The sequence below is a fragment of the Syngnathus typhle genome, linkage group LG13, assembly GCF_033458585.1.
Source record: "Syngnathus typhle isolate RoL2023-S1 ecotype Sweden linkage group LG13, RoL_Styp_1.0, whole genome shotgun sequence".
Lineage (NCBI taxonomy): Eukaryota > Metazoa > Chordata > Actinopteri > Syngnathiformes > Syngnathidae > Syngnathus > Syngnathus typhle.
Window position 1 is genome coordinate 13,399,170 of NC_083750.1, and position 25,702 is coordinate 13,424,871.

The 25,702-nt window shown below is 48.3% G+C and overlaps 5 protein-coding genes across 8 annotated transcripts in view; 3 read left to right on the top strand and 2 right to left on the bottom strand.

Moving 5' to 3' along the window:
* Positions 1–28: 28 nt before the first annotated feature.
* On the top strand, positions 29–6,406 carry fubp1 (far upstream element (FUSE) binding protein 1). 3 transcript variants are annotated; one of them, XM_061295953.1, is made up of 20 exons: positions 29–190; positions 655–778; positions 1,464–1,499; positions 1,569–1,605; positions 1,707–1,753; positions 1,823–1,894; positions 1,970–2,027; positions 2,117–2,279; positions 2,346–2,444; positions 2,618–2,737; positions 2,817–2,919; positions 3,098–3,340; positions 3,403–3,563; positions 3,719–3,870; positions 3,950–4,026; positions 4,111–4,236; positions 4,477–4,551; positions 4,947–5,009; positions 5,641–5,810; positions 5,897–6,406. In XM_061295953.1, the coding sequence occupies exons 1-20, from the start codon at positions 104–106 to the stop codon at positions 5,951–5,953; spliced, it is 2,070 nt and encodes a 689-aa protein (XP_061151937.1). In that variant the 5' UTR covers positions 29–103; the 3' UTR covers positions 5,954–6,406. The 3 variants fall into 3 exon arrangements, with proteins under 3 accessions (XP_061151937.1, XP_061151938.1, XP_061151939.1); XM_061295954.1 differs by having other exon boundaries at positions 655–745; XM_061295955.1 differs by lacking the exon at positions 4,477–4,551.
* Positions 6,407–9,130: 2,724 nt separating this feature from the next.
* On the bottom strand, positions 9,131–13,182 carry miga1 (mitoguardin 1). The gene is made up of 14 exons (XM_061295957.1): positions 12,749–13,182; positions 12,380–12,524; positions 11,942–12,107; positions 11,621–11,827; positions 11,407–11,537; positions 11,157–11,286; positions 11,003–11,091; positions 10,735–10,844; positions 10,594–10,666; positions 10,440–10,526; positions 10,092–10,325; positions 9,966–10,019; positions 9,698–9,814; positions 9,131–9,635 (listed from the first exon to the last, which is right to left on the bottom strand). Exons 2-14 carry the CDS (start codon positions 12,470–12,472, stop codon positions 9,495–9,497), a joined length of 1,632 nt encoding a protein of 543 aa, XP_061151941.1. The 5' UTR covers positions 12,473–12,524; positions 12,749–13,182; the 3' UTR covers positions 9,131–9,494.
* Positions 13,183–13,243: 61 nt separating this feature from the next.
* LOC133166008 (AP-1 complex subunit sigma-3-like) lies at positions 13,244–18,272 on the top strand. Of its 2 annotated transcripts, XM_061295961.1 has the most exons (6): positions 13,244–13,418; positions 14,485–14,663; positions 14,825–14,933; positions 15,585–15,722; positions 17,784–17,842; positions 18,004–18,272. In XM_061295961.1, exons 1-5 carry the CDS (start codon positions 13,416–13,418, stop codon positions 17,826–17,828), a joined length of 474 nt encoding a protein of 157 aa, XP_061151945.1. In that variant the 5' UTR covers positions 13,244–13,415; the 3' UTR covers positions 17,829–17,842; positions 18,004–18,272. The 2 variants fall into 2 exon arrangements, with proteins under 2 accessions (XP_061151945.1, XP_061151946.1); XM_061295962.1 differs by lacking the exon at positions 17,784–17,842.
* Positions 18,273–18,317: 45 nt separating this feature from the next.
* LOC133166004 (secretogranin-2b-like) lies at positions 18,318–21,768 on the bottom strand. The gene is made up of 2 exons (XM_061295956.1): positions 21,627–21,768; positions 18,318–20,914 (listed from the first exon to the last, which is right to left on the bottom strand). The coding sequence occupies exon 2, from the start codon at positions 20,893–20,895 to the stop codon at positions 19,099–19,101; it is 1,797 nt and encodes a 598-aa protein (XP_061151940.1). The 5' UTR covers positions 20,896–20,914; positions 21,627–21,768; the 3' UTR covers positions 18,318–19,098.
* A 605-nt stretch (positions 21,769–22,373) lies between these two features.
* pax3a (paired box 3a) overlaps positions 22,374–25,702 on the top strand; it is a 39,472-nt gene continuing 36,143 nt past the window's right edge. Inside the window, exon 1 of the mRNA XM_061295958.1 lies at positions 22,374–22,506. The gene's annotated coding sequence lies outside the window, so the exon portion shown is untranslated. The remainder of the gene's footprint in view (positions 22,507–25,702) is intronic.

Sequence of the window (25,702 nt, forward strand, 5' to 3'; positions counted from 1 at the left end):
CGCGAGACAAGCAAGTTTTCCCGAGATGCTTTTCGTTACCCTCCCGCCTATGCAACCCGCCATCTTGTCGCGTCGAGGAAAAGAGACATAGCCTGCCGAAGATATGTCGGACTACAGCAGCGTGGCTCCCCCATCCAGCGGCGGCGGAATGAATGACGCTTACAAAGACGCTCTTCAGCGAGCGCGACAGGTGAGAAAAAGCCCGGCGTTCTTTCTACTTGAGCAGAGTGTTGCTTTCGCTTCGGGAATGTCACATATTGTGGTATTTCTTTTTTCTTTCGCCATTTCTCTCGCGCTCCGCCTGGCCTGGCCTGGCCTGGCCTGGTCTCTCATCGAGCTACGCTAACGCGAGATGACTTATGCTAACATGACGCCGCAATGGCTGGCGGTTACCGAAAATGGAAAATTGCTGTCACACCACTGAACTTGTTGTCCATATGTGGCTTCGTATGTACATAGTAAAGATGGATATGTTCAAATATGCGCGTAAAAGATAGTCAAAACGTGCTAACACGGGCATAAAAAGCGTTCCTTTGTTGGTCCACACTTCTGGAGGCGAGTCAAGCTAAAGGCCGCGCGCTTGGAGCTATAAAAGCGAAATTCTAAAAAAAAAAAATTTGGAACAACAAACAAAACAGAATGTATGTGTTTCAGATCGCAGCGAAAATCAGTAATGATGGCGTTGCAGCCCCTCCGACGAGCGATTTCAACTACGGAGGCCAGAAAAGGCCCCTGGAGGACGCTGGTGGGTATTTTCCCATGCCTAACCTGAATATCGGTCAGTGACTTAAATCGATTCCATCCCACTTTAGTGATTCATTGCTTGCTTGGTGTATGTTGTTGCTTTTAACTGAACTAACCAAGCATATGTGTAACTCGGTCAAATTTCACTCATTAATCCCAATGCATGATTTGCTACGTAAAGGTATATTTAGTGTACTTAGCAGTGTTCTAAGTTAAGATTGGGGTGGTCTGCAAATAAAAGGCATGTCAGAGGAAATGTTGACTGTAACTAAGGAAAGTATACAATACATAGAATTTTAATCTTTCAACGCATTTTGAGACAAGGGCATAACAATACATAGAATCTTTAATCTTTCAACACATTTTCCATATGTGAGACCAGTACTCCAGATCACACATATGGACCCCTTTAGTGTTTGTACTAAATAGTCAATAGCTGGGTTAGAAATGGATTAAAAAGGGTATGATTAGCCATGTGTGCATCCTGGGTAATGTCATTTGATAGAGTTCCTGATACCATAATATTGAATGTACTACTGTTACATTTTTATTATCAGATGTGTTTCCTGTGTTATTTGAACTCAAGTTCACAGAAAATTGTAAAATTGTATTTGCCCTGAAAATGCCATCTGCTCAGTGCTGCCCAGTCATTTCCTGTAAATTAGAGTGAAAGATAGGCTTGAGACAATTGTAATGATTGTTTTATCACATCGCCACAGACCAACCAGAGACGAAGAAGGTGGCAACCAATGATGGTGAGTCATCTACACGTGCAAGTGTGTTTGTATTCTGGTTGTAGCTCATCACTATTTATTCTTTTTCAGCCTTTTCTGCTATGGCAGCAATGGGTGGCCCCCCAAGGTGAGGGGGTAATCTGTAGAATTTTCTGTTTCTAAAGTATTTGGAGCACTGAATCGAATGACATCAAACATTGCATTGTGCTATTCCCCCACCACCTTCAGATCAATATCGGAGGAATTCAAGGTTCCCGATGGAATGGTTGGATTCAGTAAGTTCACTTGCCTGTGAAAATCTCTTCCTGCAGTGAAATACACTGACGCTTTGTCCTTTTGTGCAGTCATCGGCCGAGGTGGCGAACAAATTTCACGTCTGCAGCAAGAATCGGGATGCAAAATACAGATCGCCCCTGGTGAGTTAAGTTTCGAGTCAGAAGAAGCGGTCGTGTTTATGCTTGCAGCGCCGAATTGAGCTTTCTATCCTCCAGACAGCGGAGGCTTGCCCGATAGGTCGGTGACGTTGACGGGGGGACCGGACGCTATTCAGTAAGTACTTTTATTCCGCAAAAATCAGATTGTTTTGTTTATGACGTCATCAGCAATAACGTGCGACCTGGTTGTCTTCTTCCCAATAGGATGGCAAAGAGGCTGCTCACAGAGATCGTTGAGAAGGGACGACCGTCCCCGGCGTTCCACCACAGCGACGGTCCGGGCATGACGGTTCAGGAGATTATGGTCCCTGCCTCTAAAGCCGGCCTCGTCATTGGCAAGGGAGGCGAGACCATCAAGAGTCTTCAGGTGAGCGAGCGCTTTGACTGTCCGATCGAGTTCACATGCTTCGCAAGCTGACTTGTTGCGTTGCAGGAAAGAGCCGGAGTAAAGATGGTCATGATTCAAGACGGCCCCCAAAACACAGGCGCCGACAAACCTCTCCGTATTTCAGGAGAACCCTTTAAAGTTCAGGTAGGTTAAAGGTATATCTTTTTGTGTGTGTGTGTGTGTGTGTGTGTGTGTGCGTGTGTGTTATTTGGCTCAAGAGTAGAGGTCTCAATATTAGTTGCCGATCAAATTCAACATCTAGCTATTGTTTCATTTCAAATTGCCCAAATCCTGTGACTAAAATTGACATTCTACAGCAAGCCAAAGAGATGGTGATGGAGCTGATCAGAGATCAGGGCTTCAGAGAGCAAAGGGGCGAGTACGGCTCCAGAATTGGAGGCGGCGGCGGCGGCGGCAGTGGCGGCGAGACATTAGATGTAAGTCAAGCGTTTCACTAAAGGGACAGGGTTTTTCAAGCAAGCGGTGACCTCACCATAGTGCGCTTTCCTCCTCGAGGTTCCGGTTCCCCGGTTTGCAGTCGGAATAGTGATCGGCAGAAGCGGAGAGATGATCAAAAAGATTCAGAGTGACACGGGGGTCAGGATCCAGTTTAAACCAGGTTGGTTAACGCCACCACCAGCCATTTTAGTAATGTTGGTCAATGATTAAATCCCATGCACCACGCTGACAAGCTGATGGATAACCCAAACCTATTTTTCTGAGACCTAAGGATGACATGAAGAGAAAATGAGTGAAATGAAGGTATAGTTTCTAATCTCCATGCGCTTGCATTCTAGATGATGGTAGCGCACCAGACAGGATAGCACAGATCATGGGTCCTCCTGAGCAAGCGCAGCATGCAGCAGAGATCATTTCAGACTTGCTGAGGAGCGTCCAGGCCGGCGGGCCTCCGGGTCACGGCGGCGGCGGACGAGGCCGAGGACGCGGGCAGGGAAATTGGAACATGGGGCCTCCGGGTGGGCTCCAGGAGTTCAGCTTCACCGTCCCGACCATGAAGACTGGCTTAATCATCGGAAAGGGTGAGATCACCCACTCTGGAGTGCTCGGATTGGACGCAAATCATCGATGAATTGTCTTCCAGGTGGTGAGACTATCAAAGGAATCAGCCAACAGTCAGGGGCCAGGATTGAGCTGCAGAGGAATCCTCCTCCTCCCTCTGACCCCAATGTTAAGATGTTCACTGTCAGGGGATCGCCCCAGCAGATTGACTACGCCAGGCAGCTGGTAGAGGAGAAGATTGGGGTGAGTAAGGGATGGGAAGTTAAGGTTTCCCTCCACAGATTCAAGACCAATCTCCACTGCAAGACTTGAAACATTTGGTGGATGGATTTTGTCCCTCCCCAATGGCAACTGTTGTTGAGAGATTGGGCAGGAATGGTGTATTCCTCACATTTCAGGGACCCGTCACGCCAATGGGTGGCCCACATGGGCCCCCTGGTCCACACGGAGGTCCAGGCCCACATGGTCCTCCAGGCCCCCCGGGACCCCCCGGTGCGCCGATGGGGCCGTACAACCCCGGGCCGTACAATCAGGGACCCCCGGGACCACAGTAAGTTCACAACTTGTTTTGATGCAAGCTTTGAAGTGCAACCGTTTTGTTAAAATGGCTTATTCTTGTCTTTGATTAGTGGTCCCCCAGCACCATACCAGCCTCAGGGGTGGGGCAACGGCTACCCACACTGGCAGCAAGGACAGCCTGATCCAAGTAAGAATCTGGTGGCAACATGAGCTTTTTTGATGATCAATCCAATCTAAAAGTTTTTTGTTTTTTTCCCCACTATGGGTTCAGACAAAGCAGCTGCAGATGCTAATGCCGCAGCGTGGGCAGCGTACTACGCTCAGTATGGCCAGCAACCTCAGGCTCCCATGACACCGTCCAGTGGTGCGCCAGGCACCGCTCAGTCCAACGGTCAAGGTAATGTTCACCCCTGCGGCATCAGCTTGAAAGTGGAGTGACTAGGTTCACGTCTTTAGCTGGTTTTGGTAGACGGGAGACAAGTTCTCCCCCCCCCCCCTTTTTTTTTTCTTTTTCTTTTTTTTTTGGAATATCAAGGACAGGATAGAGTCCTCCAGCATCTTTAGGTTGACAGCCCCGTGGAGGAGGAAGGCCTGCTCGGAATGATTGACGAATTACAAGTACCGTTTTTTTTAACAGGTGACCCACAGGCTGCAGGTCAGAGTGGACAGGCAGATTACACCAAGGCCTGGGAGGATTATTACAAGAAAATGGGTATATAAACGTAGTCTCAGTGTACACCTATTTGAACATACGTCAGTCTAAACAGCAACTGGGCTGTCAATAATACGCCTTTTTTTAACACCAGGTCTGGACATGTGTCAGTATTTCAGCCCCTCGTGGAGTGTATTTTTTGAGCGCACCTCCACTCAGTTTGACCTTGAGCAGCCTGTGCTGTTTAGACTGCACCACTCTCAATGTCTCCTGGACTGAATCACCCTTTCATGCCCTTAGAGCAGTCGTTTGTTTCCGAGATATATTTTTGTTTTGGACGTGCTATGATTGTCTGATTGCTTGACAAACTGTTTTTACGTGTGGGATGTTACTTGAGTCCTGCTGCCGATAAGCGACTGCGCCACACACTGACAAACGCCGTGTTCTTTCCACAGGTCAACAGAGTCAACAACCTCAGGACTACACTAAAGCCTGGGAGGAGTATTACAAGAAACAAGGTGAGTGCCGCATAAATAAAAAAAATAAAAAAAGTTGGACGTTGGGTGGCTGTTCTCCTCACGCAGCACTCTGCAGTAGAGATGTTGCTCCACAGCCTCCCGAGACAAAAGCAAAAGGTTTCTGACCCCCACTTAGAGACATGGGTGGCGGGTTCGTTCCCCTTTTTACAAATAAACCATCATTGGGACTTTAAAGCATGACTACGCTAGACATAACCAATTACAATCACTGTGATTTCTAAGTCCCTTGGAGACTATTTCCAGTTAGACCTACCTTTCTTGTAATATTGCTGTGGCCACACAAAAGTCGTTCCCAGATGCGATTGTTGAAAGAATTTCCCCAGGGTACTTTTTATGTGGACCAGTCGAATGTTGCTTATCACCTGTCTGTAGCTTGTAACATTTTTTTTTTTTAATTGATGAAAGTTTCATCCTTTATTTTTTGTGAAAAAGAAATTGGCCAAAAGTTTTGAGTTTGTCGAACAACAACGTAACTCGTGTACATTTGGTCCGTTTCATCATAAATGGAGTTCCAAATGAAGTCACACAGTTCTTCTTTTTTTGTGTTTGAATTTCCAACCGTGGTGCCATTTTGTTTAGTTGCGCCTTAAGTCTCCCATGCTTCTTCCAGGTCAAGCGGCCCCTCAGGCGGCAGCACCGGCGGCCGCCGCGGCCCCCGCCACCCAAGCCGGCGGGCAGCCGGACTATAGCGCCGCTTGGGCCGAGTACTACCGGCAGCAGGCAGCTTACTATGGCACGGGGAACCCACAGACCATGGGAGCGGCAACACAAGCCCCTCAGGTACACCCCCCAATCTCCCCCTTTTGAAGAACCGCGTGCACGGAATAGTCCAGTAGGGATTTTTAAACCCCCCCTTGCTCCCACAGGCTTTACAGGGTTCCGGTGTGAGCAGCAGCAGCAGTAGCAGCAGCGTTCTAACCTAATAAACCTTCCTCCCTGAACAGGATGGCTGCAGTATTTTTTCCTGCTGTTAACATGCATTGTATCTTCTATGTATTTCTCCTGCACAGGGCCAGTAATGCGAAGTGGACATAACGTAAATGCTTCATTGTTGAACACAAAATCCTTTGTTAAATGTTTGGATGCAGACGCCTCGGTGAAGATCTTATATTTCCTTGGTGTTTCACGTAGATGTCAAATGACCTGACGAGCACATCCTTTCTCCTCCATTTATATACACACTTGTGTTTTTCTTGTAAATGTTTTGTTTTTAGTGAGGCTACTCAACTCATTCCAGCCCTGTATCTCTACATTGAATGTGCTTAGAAGTCATGTTTGAATTGTAGACGTTACCATGTAAATCATCTCGGTTTTAAAAGGAAAAGCAATGCTTCTTGCCTGTTGTGTTTTTTGCAATAAAACAAACTGAAACCTCCTGTGTTGGTAAGTTGGGGCTCACCTAGTGAGGAGAAGAGGGCTGGCCGGTCGGTCCGGCCGGCCGGCCGGCCGTTAGCTACTAACTAGCGAGCCACCTGTGGGTTGACACAAAGCGATGATTTCCTGTTTCTCTCCAACTGTCTACAAGACGCTTGTTGATTTGACACTTGCCGTTTGCTGCCATGCTTTCTTTCTTGATGACTTGAGCCAGACGACTTGTGCGCATTGTTGTTGTTGTTGTTGTTGTTTAAAGTTGTCGAGCTAGTATGCCCGTGTGATTGTTTTTATGCCTTGACGTGTAGACACTTCCTCCTCCACAGGCGAGTGTAGAAAAGTGGTAAGCAAGTTTTGTTTCTTTTAATCCCCTCTCGGAAAGTGATTGCAAAGAAATGTTGCCTATTTTTATTAGTGTTCCCTTATTTTTCTTCCAGGACAGTCAGGTAAATTGTATGATTTTTTTCCCCGTCCTGCCCACCCATGTACAGAATGATCAAAGCGATGCAAAAGAAAAAGTCAAAAAACATTTTTTTGCTCTGTCACTGCTGTTAGTGTCTTTTCCATTACGAGTTTTGAGCTCTGTTGGCTCAGGCATGGGGCGGCTAACGCAGTCCACATCCAAGTTGAGCCCTCCTATCCTGTAAGTACCACAAGCTGACAGCCTAATGATGCTTGCAAATGATGGATGATATTTTTGTCCCATTTTGCCCTCTCTTTTGTCTTTGGGTAAGTATGCACTGTTGTGAAGCCAGGCGTAGACTTTGACTGTTGAATTCATTTTGTAGCACTTGCTGCGTCAAACACATCAGTGCTGTTGATTCACCGTTGGATACTTTTTTGCTCGGTTGTCGGTCGTCGTTGACTTGTTCTCTTGAAATGCCCGCCCTTCCTCTTCTCTCACGGCCACTGATCAAAACGTACAGCGTAGCATGTTCTCGTTTAGCCTTCTGTTGTGTTGCAAATGTCATATTTGAGCATGTCATACTGAATTGTGGACTTGTCACATGAATATCGATTGATTTAAATTGAGCACTGTGAAAAAGTGTTGGATTTGACGTGACCAGATCAGAAAGGAGGAATCGTATTGACTGCATATATAGTGCAATATATACACGTATATCTGATCTTTGCAGTGTTCACCCCCAGACCTTACACCTTAGGTTCTGCTGCAGTAACTCAGGTAAGCAAAGCCTAAGGAACTAATAGTGAAATACAGTGGAACCCCCAAAGATTTATTATTTTGCGGACGAATATGCATAGGATGGAAAATGTCAAACCTTAAAAGCGAACGGTCCGTGAGAGAGCGCCGACTTCACAACTCTCTGCCTTTGCGTTGGTGCGGGAAGTCGAAAGGCACCCGTGATACCATTTTGTTACCGCCGGCCGTACTTTCAATTGACGTGTTTAGGTTGTTTCCCTGATTGTATACAATGGCTGTTTCTGTGATTTGACTATGTAAATTCTACCGGGTCTAATTGGCCTCATTCAACAGCTGAAAGAAATGCAATGGAAAAGTTAGGTAGTGTGTTTTGTTTTCAAGTATGCCAATGATTTAGAATCCATTAAGTAGGATGTTAGTTTTGCTCCTGACCAATTAACACACAACCGCAACAATGTGACAGGAACCCATTTCCTGACAAAGGAATTGAACAGGAGAGTTAAAGGGCTTTGATGCTGGAGCTCAATGACGTGTCAAATGTGTCTTTGTCATTTGGAGAACGACTTGTAAGTGAACCGACGCCAATTTGTTTGGCTTTGGAGGTTCCACTGTCTTGTTTGACGATTTGACCACTTTTCCATCCATGCAAAGTAATGCTGACCTTGTCCATGATTTCATGCTTAACTGATGAAAATTGACTCACTCATATGACTGTCGATTCAAAAGTATAACGTTGTTGGTTATGAGGAAATATTGCGTCGATGCATATTACGAGCGGCCTTTACATATTTTTTCTGCATTCTCATAGAGCTGCTGCAGAAGGTTAGGGCAATTTTCTGAAGGAAAAAAATATATATATATGCTGACCAATGTTCTCTGGCGGTGTGTATTCTGTGGAAAGCACAGTGCTGACGTACTCATTGAAACGCCTTCACTTCTCGCTCACAGTGTTGGAGGATGCTGCAAGCTTAGGCGCTAGAATCAGAGCCTGTGGTAGTTTCTGCCGAGCGTAGGCCGGCCGGGCAAGAGCTCCAGTGCTTAAGGTAAAAAAAAAAAAAAAAACAGACCCAATTAAAAAGTCATGTCATATTTGTGGACTGCAAAAAGTGCAAGCTAGGCATGTTTTCTGCTCGGGTTGACTGTTTTGAATGTTGCCAAAGTGATTTGTTTTTAAAGTCGTCTGATGGTTGTCATATGGAGTCGTCGTCAGCGTGGTTGTTGCAATGAATGCTTTAGAAAGTTGGATGAGGACAGGAAGTGAACTTTGAACATGTCGTGTCATGGAAATGTCCCACTAAGGCTCTGCCATTTTTAAGGGGGTGGCTGGGTGGGGGGGAGGAGAGTTATTTAGCCAGGAGGAAGCCTTCTTAGAGGTAAATGTGCTGTACTATATGCTCACTTGTACTGTGATGTTCATTGATGATGATAATAATAATAAAGGTGTCACAAAAACTGGCTTCTGAGATCAAATGACTCATTAGCGTTAATTTGCTTGTAACGTTGAAGCAAAGACTACTTTGAGTAAGTCGCAGAATATTTATCATCAAATCACTAATGTCACTCGATGTTAATCAGGACCTTTTATTTTGATTTGAATCTCCAGAGCATGAAGTAACACATTTGCCCAAAAGGGCAGCTGGTGGATATTTGGTGACTACCACAGATCAGAATGCCTTTTAGTCAGTACGGCCGATATCGCAAGTTGAATTCCAGCCTTTAAAAATAGACAAAAAGTGTGTGTGTGTGTGTACGTGTACACACTAAAATAAATATTTCACTCAACATGCATTTTCATAAGACTTGTTTCTACTCTTTTTGACTTCTTGTAAAGCCTTCTCCAATACAGATAGCATGATGGGCAAAATACAGCAACCGCTCACAGCATGCGGATAGCATGATGGGCTAAATGTCGGCCGTCGGGCCGCAGGGAGTCAATCTGCGCCCAGGTAAGCCAGCAGCAGTTGGGAGCGACGGTGCAGTAGGTGCAACATGTCCTCGGCCAGGCTGTCTGCGCTCGAGTAGCGAACTGTATCCAGGTCAAATACGTCCTTGAGGAAGTGCACCACCTGATCCTAAACCCCAACAATCCGTTATGGGGCAAATGGACTTTTCAACAAACGCTCTTAAGACTTACCTTGAAGAAGCAGCAAAAGTCGTGCAGGGGGCTTTTAGGGCCCAAGAAGCCCCAAGCCAACACGGGACTGATCTGCTCACACACTGTGTAGAAGCGAGCAATGAAGCCATCTGCAACCTGTTTGAACCAAAGAAAAGCAAATATGGCTCACTAAGAAGCTGCAGTCGCATACAACGGCCAAAGCTGGCCAATCCCGAAGTTTGAGAATGCGCTCGCTCTAAAAACGGACTAAATGCGCTGGTGGAAAGCGGCGAGAACACGCACAAACCTTCATGTGCTGCCTCTTCTGCTTCAGTACCGACCAGCAGCTTGACGCCACCGCCTAAGAACGAGACCAAAAGAAACGGGGAGTCACAATTTGCGGCGCTCTGCCATTTCTCTTCTGCCCGCGCACCGTCTCCTTGAAGGAGCTGTTGAGCCAGCGGTTGTTGACGACGTTCTGGATGGAGGCAGGCGGGTTCTCCAGGTCCTCGAAGGAGTCCATCAGGATGAAGTCCAGCACCACGTCATAGAAGTTGAGGTGCTTAACGCCCCGTGTGGCCAACTCCCCTGCTGTGTTCTCCCAGTGCTCCGCTTGCTCCAAGAAGCACATCATCTCCTCAAAAACTTCCTCAAACCTCTTTGGGCTCTGAAATCCACAGCATGGCCAAATCAACCGCAGCAGATTGCTCACGGACAGACAAGCACTTTAGAACTAGCCCGTCTGTCCATCCATCCATCACTATCGCTGCAGTTCTTGTACCTTCTGCGCTTTGACGATGATGGATGACAAAATCTTCCTCCCGGCATCAGCCAGAAACAACCGAGTGGTCCTTTCACGCAGGATGAGCTGCGGACAAAACGAAAAACAGCAACCTCACCCTTGCGGCTTATCCGACAGATGGCACGGCACCTACCTGACACGCCTGCCGCACGCAGTGCAACTTGGCGAGAAAATCCACGTCGCCGAGGCACTCCAACAGCTCCGTCCTGACCAACGTGGAGCCAAAGTGCTTTCAGCGTCTCGACGTGTTCCTGCGTCAGACGGGTTTGTTTACCGTAGCACCCTGCAGGAGATCTTGCCCTCCTCCGCCATCTGTAAGGCCTCCTCGTAGAAGGGATGTTGAGTCAGCGTGTAGATGCTCCTCAGCTCTCTGCGCTCTGACAACTAGAAATGTTGTGTGCGAGTGAGACGTCAAATAAGGCTGTTAAATGCTGGACGCCGCGCACTCTGTTTCTTGACGAGAGCCACTCAAAACGAACGAAGGAGCGAGCGAGCGAGCGCCGCCGCGTCGAATGTCACGGAGGTGCCTGGAAGTTTCCCACCTCGACCGCGGACACAAAAGAGTCGGTGGAGGCGATGCTCATGGTGTCTCTCGGACAGGCGTCTTCCCGCTCCTCTCGAGACAAAATGTCTGACAGACGGAAGACAAAATGTTAACACGCTCGTCCGCACGGTTAGTCGTTTGGACTGACTAACCGCCGCGGCTGCTGGCGTTGGACCAAGGCTCTGACGTGCCCTCCAGCACACCCTCCAACTCGCCCTGCAGTCGGTAAGCCTTCCGCAGCAGCGACTTCAGCCTGTGGATAAACTCTGCGCCCATAACATCCTGCAGCCAGCCAGGAAGGAAGAAAGAAGAAAAAAAAGGAAGGACTCCACAGTTGTACCTCCAAATGAGAAGAAGCACTGCAAAAAGGTTGATGGACGGAAAACAAATGGAGACGCATACTTCCGCGTTGTCCTCGGTGACGGCGTCCGCAGCTCCAGTCTTGGCCGAGATCAGGTCGTCATCCGCCTCCTTGCCCCTGAAGGTCAACGCCTCTTCCCACCGCCGTAGCGCCTCTTCAAACAAATCCATACCTGCCACAGGACAGGGGACACGCTGGCTCGCTCGCTCGCTAAGTCTCAACAAAGTGTGCCAAGTGCTATCCAAAAACACTTACCCATGAGGTAGAGGCTCTCGGGAGTGGGCGCCACACCGCAGATGTCGGCGTGGCCTAGTCTATCCCAGCAGCTGGACCCCAAGGCGCAGGTGCCGCTGCTGGAAGTGTCCGCCACGCTGGACGCTAGACTCTCGGAACGCTCCCTGGGGGCTGCGAGCGAGAAAGCCAACTTGTGGTTGACCGTCGTCTTCTGACCGTGGCTCTTGTCTGTGGGAAGATTGTCTCTTTATGAAACAATGTGGAACTCGACCAAATGCTGCATCTGTTTGACTCTTTGTCCTGTTCAATAAGTCGCCAAACCAACTCTCGACAGGTCTATACCATCCTCCGGCGCTGAGATGAACAACTGGACGCCGCCGGCTTGATCCCATTGCGGCGAAGCGGCCTTCTTGCGCCCTCGTCTCCTTTGGAAGCGGCGGGCCAGGAAGAGCAGCGAGACAGCGCCCAAGGCTGCAGCGGCAACCAGCTTCTTGGTGCCCGTGCTCACCTGATGAACACACACAGGCGAGTGTCACGTCTCCATCTATTTAGGTAAGGGGGACGTCACGTATGTACAATGGACTGACTTCCTATTCAAAATGGAGTTGTAGAAGGAAAGAAAAAAAGCATTTGGCAGCCATAAATAGACGGACCAAAGTGTAACTCTAATCCTACGCTGGAACCTCCGCTAACCCAAATCCAGAGTTTGCGGTGATACGAGAGCAACAAAAAGCTTTCTAAAAATTAATAGAAAAGAGATCAATCAACTTCCCGGTGTACCTGCACATGGCCTACGGAGCCACACACAGCCAGCGGCAGGTGGATGACACGCAGGGCAGCGGCCTTGGCCGAAAGCTGGGCGCATTGCGTCATTGCGCCGCTCTAGACATGACACCGGTGGCTGGTGCTCGTGCGGCTGCCGGAACTGCGCGGTGGCGGCGGCGGGCGTCCGGGCGGGCGGGCGGGCGGTTGCAGAACAACACCTCATTACATAACAGCTATTACAGTTGCAATAAGATTGTTCATAGACTTAATCACATATCAGACAAATCAAGACTGAACGCTTTTCCCTATTTGGAAGAATCCATTTTCTGTACTGTCTGCATGGTGGACGGACGGTGCAAAATGAGAGTTAAAAGGATGACCTACCTGTGCATGCGATTTCTTCTTCTTTTCCGACGCCAGGCGGGCTGGCAGGGTAATAGAAGAGTTCGATCGATCGCTCGATCGATCGGCTGACCTCCACAGGTGAAGCCGAGTGAAAAGGACTCCTGCTCGGCTAACGTCGGCAGCAGCTAGCGCTACTTTATGTATCTATTCGAGGAGTTAAAGCGCCTCTGCTCGACTATACGTGGTATTGCAAGTCAAAGTGAAGGTCGTTTTCAGAGCTTTCAGCTCTTACTTACATCATTCCACCATTGGTGGTCAACGAGCCTTAACTGCGGAGTGTAATTCCATAAGAGCGTGTCTTTTATGACCCAATTTGTTCACATTTATTGCGTGTACATATATAATCAAAGTCTTATTTTGACGCTCAGGTGGCTAGATGCCGTGCGGCGGCGGCGGCGGCGGCGGCGGCGGCGGCGGCGGCGGCGGCGGCGGCGGCGGCGGCGGCGGCGGCGGCGACGGCACCAAGGCGGAAGGAGGGCGGAGCTTAGTAACTTTGCTCGCTTGTGGCTTTGCTCGCTTGTGGCTCTCGACGGTAGACGGACGACAGGACGGCGATGACAAGCTTCATAAGGAAATCGTGAGCCCGTATGAGGGTTCCATTTCGATCTTTTCATTAGTGGGACGCCTCGATTAGTCGGCCGGCAACATGGTGAGTGAGGCTTCGCGAGTGTTTGCATCACCCACCTGTTTGCACCTGTTGTCGCGCTGACCTACCTGACAGGTTGTTGTTGTTAGCCGCACAAACCGCCGAACAACTTCATCTCCCCGGAAAAAGAGCATTTCTTGATTGATTTAGATCCTTTTTTAATTCACGCCGTGGTTGGGTTCTACTTTTAGTCAGACTTTATGTCCGTATGTTCAACGAACATTGGTTCTCGAGACGGGAACTCCAAACGTATTGCAGGAAAACAGGTTTGGCCACTGGCTTGTTTTCCGCCTTCATTTGACGACTCTCATTTGAAACGGATCTTTTTGTCCCCCTTTTCCACTCCTTACTGACGTAAGATACATACGTTTAAAATTGCAAATCCTATTTTGCAATACCATTTTAATCATCAAACAATAGGAATGATGTCTTATTACTTGAGCTATAGCCGACATTTCATCCACCCAATGTGGCTAAGTAGCGTCAAACAACCGCGATGCACTGCAGTTCGAGATAGTCCGACAGCTACGTATACTTAGTCCAATGTAGCAAAGGCACTAAATGAAATGCTGCTCGCCAAGATAACAAAACAAAACACAATAGCTTAAGATGCGCTGACATGACATTGTCCAAATGGATCAAAAGGCTCTGATACTACGCGCCGATAGCACTTCATGCCGTGTGGCCAGCTTACAACACTTGTCATTGATACAAGAACAACCACGATGGATAGTTGATAGAGAAATACATCCCAAATCATGCTTAGGTCCTGATGACTTCATGAATCCGGATACCCACCACCAAATACAAATAGTGTTCAAATGAACAGCTAGGGGGAATCGTGTGGCCAAAAATAACATTCCATTTTGCATTTTCTCATTCACGTTGTGCCTGCGGCGTTGCTCTCGTCCAACTTCGGTCGGTGTCTGTTTGGACAGTCAAGTTATTCTTTAATGAGCCGTGGCGCCGCAGAACACACATTGCTCGAGTTAATCATGTCCTCAGGTAACGAGGACGTGTCTCTATTGGTTGGCCACTCTGACTTGTTGCTTTGCGTCCTCATGGTCAGATGCGCTTCCTGCTCCTCTTCAGTCGCCAGGGCAAGTTGCGCTTGCAGAGATGGTACACTCCCATGTCTGATCGTGAGAAGAAGAAGATCATCAGGGACATGACCACAGCCGTGTTGGCAAGGCAACCACGTACCTGTAATTTCCTGCACTGGAAAGACCTGAAGATCATCTACAAAAGGTGGGACGGTTGGTTGGTTGGTTGGTTGGTTGGTTGGTTGGGGGCATTTAAGCATTCTTTCTTACAAAGCTTTTGTCCTCTTCTCAAAGATGCACTCCCTGAGGAGATCAAGTCTCCAACTGACTTACTCACCTAACTCTGTCCCCCTTTCCCCCTTTTAGATACGCAAGCTTGTATTTCTGTTTGGCCATCGAGCACCAGGAGAATGAGCTGCTAGCTTTGGAGGTTATTCATCGCTACGTCGAGCTGCTGGACAGATACTTTGGCAATGTATTTTTTTTTCTTTGCCTTCTTCAATTCATATTCATCAAGCAACAGTAGTTGTGCGGACATTCAACACAGTTCTATGAACAATAAGGGGAATTGTTTCATTTGTTTGTGTGACCCACCTCGTTTGACCTACCTCACATTCTGCATTTAAGAGTTACATTTTCCATTTTCTATTTGATATACAGCAATTTCCTGTTTTTCTGGTAATCTCAGTCTCTGGGTTTTGGTGCTCTCGCTATCACCTAATGTGCCACAAGGTGGCGCCACGCCCTGTCTAAATATTAACTAGTGTCACGAAAGCGTTGTGGTGGGGGCATGAGCTTTTTATGTTGGGCTGGAGATGAGTTTAGTTTGGGTTGTTGAGAGGTTAAGGAGCGTCTCTTTTTTTGCACCTCAAATCAACTGAAAGCCATCAATTTTGAAGGGCCGACATTTCAATCAATGAAATGACATCGTACAATTAATAGTATATTTACCCATTAGTATAGACAATTATTTCCAAACAAATCTCATTTGTGCTTATCAAAAGCACATTTTTCACGAAAAAGTGTTGTAAGCTGTGTGTGTGTGCGTGTGCGCGCGTGTGTGTGTGTGTGTGCGCACGCGTCCGCGTGTGTATTATCTGACATCATGCCCGGCCTCTCCTCCTAGGTGTGCGAGCTCGACATAATCTTCAACTTTGAGAAGGCCTATTTTATCTTGGACGAGTTCCTCATGGGAGGTGAGATCCAGGAAACCTCCAAGCAGATTGTGAACCGCTCCATCGAAGCCTCAGACATGTTGCAGGAGGTGAGACGCTCCAGCGCACAACACCAACCAAAACAAAGCGCGGCCGAGTGGCTCGCAACCGAGTACCAAACGTCTGTTTGCAACGTGCCACGTCATTAACGTCGGCAGCCACGAAGACAACCAAATGAAATGCTTGAACCCGGTTTGATTCTCTCTGTGTAAAAGACTCGACACCATTTTGAACCCTGTTTAAAAGGCACATAAGAGGCATTTACATGGACAGCAGTAACCTGATACCTTGCAACTGAACTCCTTAGTTTCAATAGGTGCTTAAGCCGTCACCTCTGGACTGAGTTGTTTGGTTTTCTTTTTATTAGTAGTATATGGCAGCGTCTAACAGATACCATTTGGCAAAAGTGGCCACAAATGGAAAACCGCTGTCCATGTAAACATTGCCACAGACGACGCACAAGATGAAGGCAACAGCAGTCGCACACAGTCGCGGCTTGTAACAATAACATGTCGGAATGTGCTGCGGAGCGGCTTCAAAAAAGTTGGGCATCCACAATTATTCCGTCAGACGAGTTGGATTTGTGCGGTGTATGCCCAGCTTTGGTCTGCGGGCCTCCCTACCTACCAGACCCTCCCTCCCTCGCTCCCGTCCCTCCCTCCCTACCTCCCTCCCTCCCTCCCGTCGCTCCCGTCCATCCCTCCCTACCTCCCTCCCTCCCGTCCTCCCGTCCCTCCCTCCAGGTGGCATCAGTTTCCAAATGTCAAATCAAATGCTTGGGTACATGTGTTTGGTAGATTAGGTCTTTGTTAGCACCTAGTTCCCTGTTGAAAGGAGAAGGCTTCAAAGGCTGCCAGTTCACAAGAAATGGCGCAGGCGTGTTGTAACACTTGACCTAATGGACGTATGAACGCAAACACCGGCGCGACGCGTAGACGGATTCTTCCCATAGTGGTATATGAATTCTTTTTCCTCTGTGAAGAATGGCTCGTATTACTGCGGCTTGCTGAGGAATTATGACCAGTTCCAACACCACCACCACCATGTACGTCCCCTATAGCTGTACTTGTGTACTATACTGCCCCCAGGTCAGGTGGCCAGAAAATGACTATTCCATTGAAGTAACAAAATGTGACAAAGTGTTGAGTTGTATGCATGTCAAAATAATCATCATAAAAAATAGGCTGCCGTGGATTTGTGCCCTTCTTCTCGATTTTCAGCTCCACCCCTCTACTCTTGGGCGCAACTATAAATAGCATTAGATTGTCTTTTTAATACAAACAAACAAAAAGAAAGAATAGCTAGCTGTTCATCTTGGTTTTCTGTCGAACAGAAAATCTGGAGCCCAAATGAAAAGAAAAAAGGAATCAACAGGCAAAAATGATGAATCAACCAATAGATTTATTTGTCGATTGATTGAATGATTTAGTTGATGATTTATTTATCTTGGGGAACATGTTTATCGAATCAAGCCCTCACATTGTTCCAGCAAAAAACGATTCCACCAAGCACTAACTTTCCTTACTAGGGTTTGCATTGAGCTAGCTGCAGCACGGGAAGCTGTTGTTTCATTCAGCGTAGTTGTGTGATGGCGCACTCGCTGGCGTCTCCGGTAGTCAGTGTGATGGTCCATTTTGATTAACAGTGGTGCGGCTGCTGCTGAGAGAGACTTGCTCCTTTTCTGGATGTTTGCTGTGTGCGCTGCCTGTTTTTCCACCCTTGAGTGTGCATCGCTGTGGCTCTGCTCCCTCTCTCTTCTGTCTCTGCCTGCCTGCCTGCCTGGCTGCCTGCCTGGCTGCCTGCCTGCCTGCCTGCCCTGCCTGCGTGGCTGCCTGCGTGGCTGCCTGCGTGGCTGCCTGCCTGGCTGCCTGCCTGCCTGCCTGCCTGCCTGCCTGCCTGCCTGCCTGCCTGCCTGCCTGCCAGTGTTGGTTAGCGGGCAGATTTGGCTTGGGAGGGGGCACGGGTGGCGTGGGTTTAGCCACGCCACGCCACGCTTCCCGTCATTCTCTCTTTGCGTGCTTCTCGCTAAGGGCTCGACTAACACCTGAATTTGGAATTGATGCCCTTAGCCGTCGGCTGGCTCCCATTGATTGTGCTCATTATCGCTTCAGGATGGCAGCAATGATTGGTATGAGGTGGAGCTGTTTGGACCTTGAATATGGACAGACAGGTTAGACGTTCCGCTTGTGTTAGTGACTGTGTGTCGGTGTTCTTAATTCCAGGTGATGTGTAAACGTGTGCCTCTTCACCCTATCTATCGCACAATTGAGCCTCCAGACATTTGGAAGGTGATTGATCCTGTGTGTGCGCTTCTGCTTTCTTCTTTTCTAGACGATGGAGGAGTATATGAGCAAGCCGGCATTTTGACACTGGAAAAAGGGGACAAAGTCAGCTCAGGACCTTAATATGCAAGCACAACAATGACTTGCTTACAAGTCATTTGTTTGTACCGCCGCAAAAGGGTGAGAATAGTTCATAGCTGTAGAGAACGCTATTAATATATTGCCATTTAAAATGTATGATTTGAGTCGATTTCATCAAAGCTATTTCACATTCCCAAATGAAATGTTGATTGATTTTTCAATCTGTCTCACCTCAAATTGTGCCAGCACCTTTTTTTTTTTTTTTTTTTTTTTTTGGGAGAACCTTTGCTAGTGTGGAAAGGACATCTTGATAACCATTTGGACCTTCTAATGAAATGTGTCTTTTGATACCGTTCTTCCCTCTTTTTTTGAAAATGAGCAACGCAACTCGGCAAAAAGAAAAATAATACCGCTGATGCTTTATTCATCTGTGCTTCATCACACATTATCGAGCATGTACAAAATGGTTTAAAAATGAGCATACAGAGCACAACCACCGGTAGGCCGACAACGCAGAGCTTTGCGGTATGAAAGCGATTGGAAGGCAGGCTGATATTTCGACTGGTAGATCCCCATCCGTAATCACAATGACGACAACTTCACAAACCCGGCCGGGATACACGCTCGTTCCAGTCGGCAACCCAAATGTTAGCAAAGTACTGCGATCTTCACATCTACTTCAACACGTTTTGAAATCGAATGTCTGTCAAGTAGACGTGTTCTGCAAAAGCAGTGTCAAACTTTAACAGTGTCACAAAACGTAATTAGAAACTCTTATTTGATATTTATAGAGAATTTAGGAGGAATAGAAGTTACAAACCCTGTGATTTGAGTCTCCTATGATGTCATTATATTTCTATAACGACCTTGCAGCAAATAGGGACTTTATATATGTGTATATATATATATATATATATGTGTGTGTGTGTGTGTCTATACTTGTTTTTTTTTTTTGGTTTTTTTTTTTAATTAGGGTGATACCAGCTATGATTTGGACAAGAAAATTTGTAAACTAGATCACATCCACCATACAGAGAAAATTGAAATACTTGAATCATAGCGTTTACATTCCAGCCGCAGCTTTGTCACGGTGCTCTTCTCCTCCTCCTCCTCCTCCTCCTCCTCCTCCCTCTCCTCCCGACGCCATGCCCGGGGCCAGGGCGGAGTTCTTGGCCTTCATCCCCTCCTCCTCCTCCTCCTCCGCCGCCTCCTTGCTCTGCACCTCAGCGGGCTTCTCCTCTCGGGCCTCCCGCTTGGCCATCGGTCTGCTGGCAGAGTCCGCCGCCTGGCTGAGGTAGTCCTTCACGGCCCTCTCGTACAGCTCGTAGGGGAAACGGCCTTGGGTCTGAGCCCGGGTGTCTCGCTTGGCCATGCCGTCGGGTGGGTACTCGGTCAGGACTTTGGCCGCCAGATAGGTGGTCACCTCGTCCTCCACGCGGTCGTCGTCATCGGCCCGACGGCGAAAGGGCATTTTGTTGAGCTCGGACAAGAATAGATTCTCCCTCCGTCCGGCCGGCGGGGGCGGCATTTTGACCGCATTAGGATCAGGGTGGGTCCCCGCCGGGATCCTATCCGCCGTCGTCTCGACGGGTCCGGGCATCACCGGGTACTCGTTACTGATGGTTTCCACGCCCACGATGTCCAAAAAGTCCTCTCGGTCCATGTCTTCGGGGGTGGCGGTCTTGCTCTTCAGGGGCAGTCTTCGGTTGAAGTAGCGAATCTTGGGGGTTTGTCCGGTGGTGTATCGAGACGACGGCGGCGGCGGCGGGTTACGGCGGAGGTTGCGGAGCTCCTCCGTGAGCAGCGTGTCGATGAGGTCCTGCGGGGGGACGTGGAGCTTCAACGACAGCTCCAGAAGCTCCTTGACCGTACGGGGATCCACGACAGAGGGACGGATGAGTCTCTTTCGTCGCTCCCCGGTCTGGTCCCTCTTCTGTGTCTGGTCGCTCATCTCCAGAACTTTAAGTAAGTAGTAATCAACCAGCTTGGTGTCATCGTCGGCGTCCTCCTGGTGGTCCTGATCTGAGCGGCGCTGCACTTCCTCCCCGTTGTCTTCCTGATCCCCGAGGGCCCCGTCTGCTTCCTCGTGGCTCCCGTTCACCATCTCCTCGCTCTCCTCTCGTTCCTCCACGGGGACCCACTCCTCTCCGGGGGGGGCTCCGTCCTCATCGGCCTCATCGTCCTCAAAGATGTCTCTCTTCTGTCCTACGGAGAGGGGCATCCTTTCCAGCTCCTCAAAGATGGAGCGAAGGTTGGCGAGGCTCTGAGGCGTGTACTTCTGGTCCAGATCCTCGGTAGCCCGCTTCGAGGCGTCCGTGTTCTCCTCATCCTCAAACATCAACGGGTACTTCTTGTGGGGTCTGGGGTGGTTGGCGTAATCGGCCGGCGGGCTCTGCGCCGTTTCAGTACCTTTGGTGCGGTGTCTGTGTAGGCGGCGGTCGTCCCGGGGAGTCGACGCAGGGCTGAGCTTCGCCTTATCCCGGAGGGACTCGAGTAAGGATCTCATCAGATGTTCGGCGCTGACGTCCTGGCGTTCGGCGGGAGCCGCCTCGTCGTCGTCGTCGTCGTCGCCGCCCTCCTCCTCCTCGTCACCCTGTCGCTGCTGTTGCTGGGAGGCGAGTTGAAGCAACACCTTGAACTTTTCCACTTGGTCGTAGTCTGACGGCGCGGGTCCGGGGCGACCCCCGTTACGCTGCTTCAGGTTCTCGATGTACTGCAAAGCTTTGAGCAGATCGGAGCCGGCCGGCTGCCCTTGGTAGTGGCGGGGGAGAGAGGCGGCCTGCACGCCGCATCCGTGGAGGAGGACGGCGAGCAGGACCAGGGCTGCCCCCGCGGGCAACTTGTGGTGGAAATGCAGCATATTTGAGGCAATTGCTCACCTGTCAACAGAAAAACAATCCATGCATATATTGTTCACATCCAGATGAGATAGAGGTGTTACTGTTCTTGTAGATCTGTCGTTTTTGTTGTTGTTGTGCTAAGCCTCTTATCAAGCTATCTATTCGACACACTGCGCAGTTCATATTTTGCTTGTGTTGCTGTGCAAGTTGCTATTTATTGGGGAGGGGGCGGGGGGGGCAAGTCTTAACAAATTAATCTTGCGAAACTCATCAGATCCGAAAGCAGAATTAAATACTAAAATGTGGTTTTCCCCAGCATGGATAGATAGATGGATGGATGGATGGATGGATGGATGGATGGATAGATGGATAGATAGATAGATGGAATCATATGGATTGGTAGATGGCTTACCAACATATTGTAAAAACAACTTGTAAGATGATCTAATTGAATGTGATCGCGGTTGTCCTCATCTTCTTCCATTTTCCGTGCCATTTGCACTGGAAGTGTTTGTTTCAATCCATCCATCCATCCATTGATTGTGTATGACTCATGCCTCGTTTTGTGGTGGTGGGAGGGGAGGCAAAGTCGAGAGCTAATTGAACGACGGCGCAACCAAAAAAAAGCCATGCAATTCCATTTCGAGATTTTTATTGCAATAATACACATAAGAGGATGTCTGGTTACTTGAATGTAAGGCGATTGAGATAGCTTATGAGGTGGAATTGGTCGGTGAAATGCGCGTCTTACCTTTGAAAAGAACGCTCAGACAACAGCGGAGGTGTTGGGCATGTCCTCTTGCAGCTTTGTTGTGCTGGGCTGTGCTGGGCTGGGCTGTGCTGTGCTGTGCTGTGCTGCGTTGCGTTGTGTGTGCAGCACTCGGACAGCTCCTCCGCATATATGAGCAGACACCTGACCACCGCGTCATCGCACAACGCACGCAAGAGCTGAGCTGTGCTCCCTCCCCACCCTCTTTGGAAAAAAAAAGAAGAGAGAAATGATTCACGTTTTTATGGCATTGATCGACTGGGCGAACAAAGGAGATATAGTCAAACGCATACGGGTAACTTCAAAATACGGCACAAGGAGTGCAGGAGAGTCATGGTTTTTTGTCTTCATGTATAACAAAACAATCCGTTATTGATCCCTCAGATTCGTGTCAAGGCAAAGCAGCACAAAACAGATAGAAGAACAATACCACATGTATACAACGACCTTGTAGAGAGATGGATACGGATCTATACAAAGATGGAGGGAGGGATGGATGGGCGGTCGGACGGATGGATCAGTGTTCTTCGATATTAGTATCACCCTAATACCTTCATCGTACTTTTATCATCTTTATGCAAAGTTACATATTCTTCTGTATGGCGGGGCAAGGGAGGAGTTAAAGCTTCCAGCAATGACTCACAGGCGCTGTCGCAGTTAAGCAGCCCCTCCCTCCTCCTCCACCTCCACCTCTTCCTTCTTCTTCTTCCTCCTCCTCCTCCTGCTTGAGAGCAGCCAACCAAACGTTGAGAAAGAGCCTCCGGTTGACTCGGGGCCGAAGTTGCGACACTCCCAACGTTGACAAGATGGCGACGCAGCGTGCCGCCGGCCACGCCGCATGTGGGGAGCGACAAGATTTATGGTGAGCCCTCCAACAGGCTCCTAAAGAGCACTTGTTTCCCTACATATGTGACGGTGATCGAATCAAACGTACCCTTGTGTCTCCTGTGCAGCAACACTGATTGTCCTCAATAGTTTGCAGGAGCCCGATTTCCTCCTGCATTCAAAAAAGAAGAGCTCCAAAAATCTGAGCATATACCTCCTCACGTTTGTGTAAAAATCACTTTAGTGGTGCAACGTGATAGTTCCCTATGCACAGCTTGAGGAACTGCCTTTTACCGTCCGGCCCGTCCGTCCCTTCCAAAATAAGCCAAGACAGCAACAGGGACACAACTAACTGCAAGTGACTCCACCCCAAAGTGAAAATGAAAACTCCTTTATTTGATTATTTGATTCATTCATCACAGCTCTTTTATAGGCTGTCTTTGTCATTTTATATATATATATATATATATATATATATATATATATATATATATATATATATATATAATTGCAACGCAGCTGCTTTTCCATTGCATTTGCATCTCCGTGGAGTCCATTAGCGCCCGGCAGAAAAGCCAAAGCCCTCTCTTGATCTGCTCCTTTCATCTGGGAAAAAACCCATGGCGCCTTACTTGTCATCAGCCACTTGTACTTTCTAGGATGAAGTGCAAAAAAGTGCCAAACTTTCCCTGTGCTGTCCCATAGCCATGACGTGGTCGTCACACGCCTCTCTCGGCAGGCAGCAAACAAATCATTGTCTGCTTGCGTTCTCGACGGCCATTAGCAGATTGCTGCCTGGATTAAGCGTACGCAGTCCTGCAAAAATAGAAGCAGTCATTTAAATGCTCAGATAGCCAATGATGCGGATGTCGTGTGACGCCGGTCAATATGAGAAAGATTCATTTACTTGCAATACTGAGCCCCCCCCCCCCCCCCCCCCCCATTCATTGTTTGTGACTTAAATGTACCAATCAATCAAACTTTATTTATGTAACACTTTGGAAAAATCTAACTTTGTCTTTTAGTTAAAAATGATGACTTATTGCTTGAGCCCATTCAGGCCACTGACATTGATTGATTGGTTGATGTCTTTATTTCGAACATATTTAAAACATACAAAGAGAAGAAATAAAACAAATAACAGTTCCAAGTCCAATCCAGTTGATTTTCTGTTGAAGAAGCTTTTCCATTTCCTCAATACTCCTCACCATCCATTAAGCTTGATGTATATCTTGCAATTTCTGGTCCATGTACTCTGTATTTTCTTCATTCATTCTTCTCAGGTGACGTGCTTTCTTTGCAATGGCCGCGTTTGTCTTTGTCAAACGTTCATTTATGTCGATCTCTGTGCCTTTGAGCAACTTAGTCTGTTTTAGTTCAAAGTGCCATTCTGGGCATCCGGTTGACACATTTCAGAATGACTGACTGCTGGCTTGTCGTTCCGGTTTTGTTTGGGCAGTGGATGACAGGCTTCAACCAACTTTCCTTGGGTGGTCCCAAAAAAACAAACAAAAAAAAACCCACCAAATGTGAGGCAGGGCGAAAATCACACCCTCACCTCTGAAGAGTGTAAGGGCGAAGATGCCGTCAAAGCGTGCACCAAATTTTGAGGCGGCACCAAAAAATCTGGGTGAATCTAATCACGGTTTTGCCACAGGCTCCCTTGTAAATGTCCTTTTTCCTCTTCATGTTTGCGTTTGAAGCTCTCAAACATTGAACAGATGACAAAGTTGGCTTTTATTTTGGAAGAATGACTCATTCCAATATGAGTCACTGCCAGCAGAGGATGGGCTCTAGCCATTTGTTTGTTTCCATCATCGTCTTCATCACCCCGCACGCACGCACGCACGCACGCACGCACGCACGCACGCACGCACGCACGCAGCCAAGGAGAAGAGGGGAGAGTCTCCCCTCGTGGTTGTCATGGCACATCTTCTTTTCATTCCACGTTTCCATGGCGACGGCGCTTCGCCGCCTTTCAATTGCCTCCACCTTTTGTTTCTTTACACGCTTGCGTTTACCATCCTCTCCTCCAGCAGCAGGCACCTTCTCTCCCGATAGAGCCGCCCGCACCAATGATTGCGGCGCCCGCCGGAGACATTGTGTCGCCGAGGCTGTCAGGTGTCAGAATGGAGCTTTAATTGAGTGTGGATTTGGAGCAAATTAGGCCTTAGATTTGGCCAGACGAGTGGGAGCGAGGTGCTAAAGTGTGGCTCTGCGGGCATATCCTGTTTGAAAAGGCCACGTGTCACCAAACCAGCGGGAGTGAGTGGGCATATTTCTGCATTAATGACATGGCCTCACCGGCTCTCTGTGCCGTTCACCGCTAATGGCCATCTTTTCCGTAAAAGAAGTCGGCTCGCTAATGAATGCAAAATGAAGTTGGCCACCTTTGAGCTAGAAAAGGTGAGTTGTGATAGCCTCAGCTATATGATCGTATTATGATTATTTAGCATTTAATTTCCTTTTGTGAAACTCTTCCTTCGGTCTCTTCTACATTTGATTCGATTACGGTATATCAATTGACATGGATACGAATGGGAGTCTGGTCTGGTCAAGATCTGACTGCACAAATTGCTTCTTGATTGCTTCTTGTCACTTTGAATGTCTTCCATGCTGCTCCTTCACTCCACTCTTTTTCTTTCTTGTCATGGCTGCGCGTTGGCGGCCGCAGCACTCCACGGTGCTAATAATGCAAACAGCTGATGTTAGTGTCTGTGAAGGGGGAGGGGCGGGGCGGGGCGGGGCGGGGCGGGGCGGTTGCCTGTCGCCTGCCTGCGTACGTGCGTGCGTGCGTTTGACGCACACCCACTGACGTCATTGGAGCAGCGCAGGCAGGCGCCCGATGCATTTGGGATGAAGAAACAATGTCCCGTCAAGGGAGCATCATTAAAGCCTACGCTGAAATACATTCTATTTATAACAGCGAGTGAATGCACCTTTGTGTAGATTTGCATTTGAAGTGACATACTACAACATTCAAATCGAGTTTTGTCTGTACGTCCACATTATGACCTCTTGCGCAATAGGACATCGTCTGCCTTAAAAAGATGGGATTATTGTGCTATAGAAGTTATCTTGATCAATATTATGTAGAGTGGCTATATAAAGTCGACACTGCCAATTTTTTGGCTGATGTGTGTGGCATCGAAGCCATGGTTTGGTTTGGAGAGAATGCGTACAAATAAATGATCATCGAAGCGGGTCGTTGGGAATGAACCCATCACAATTCA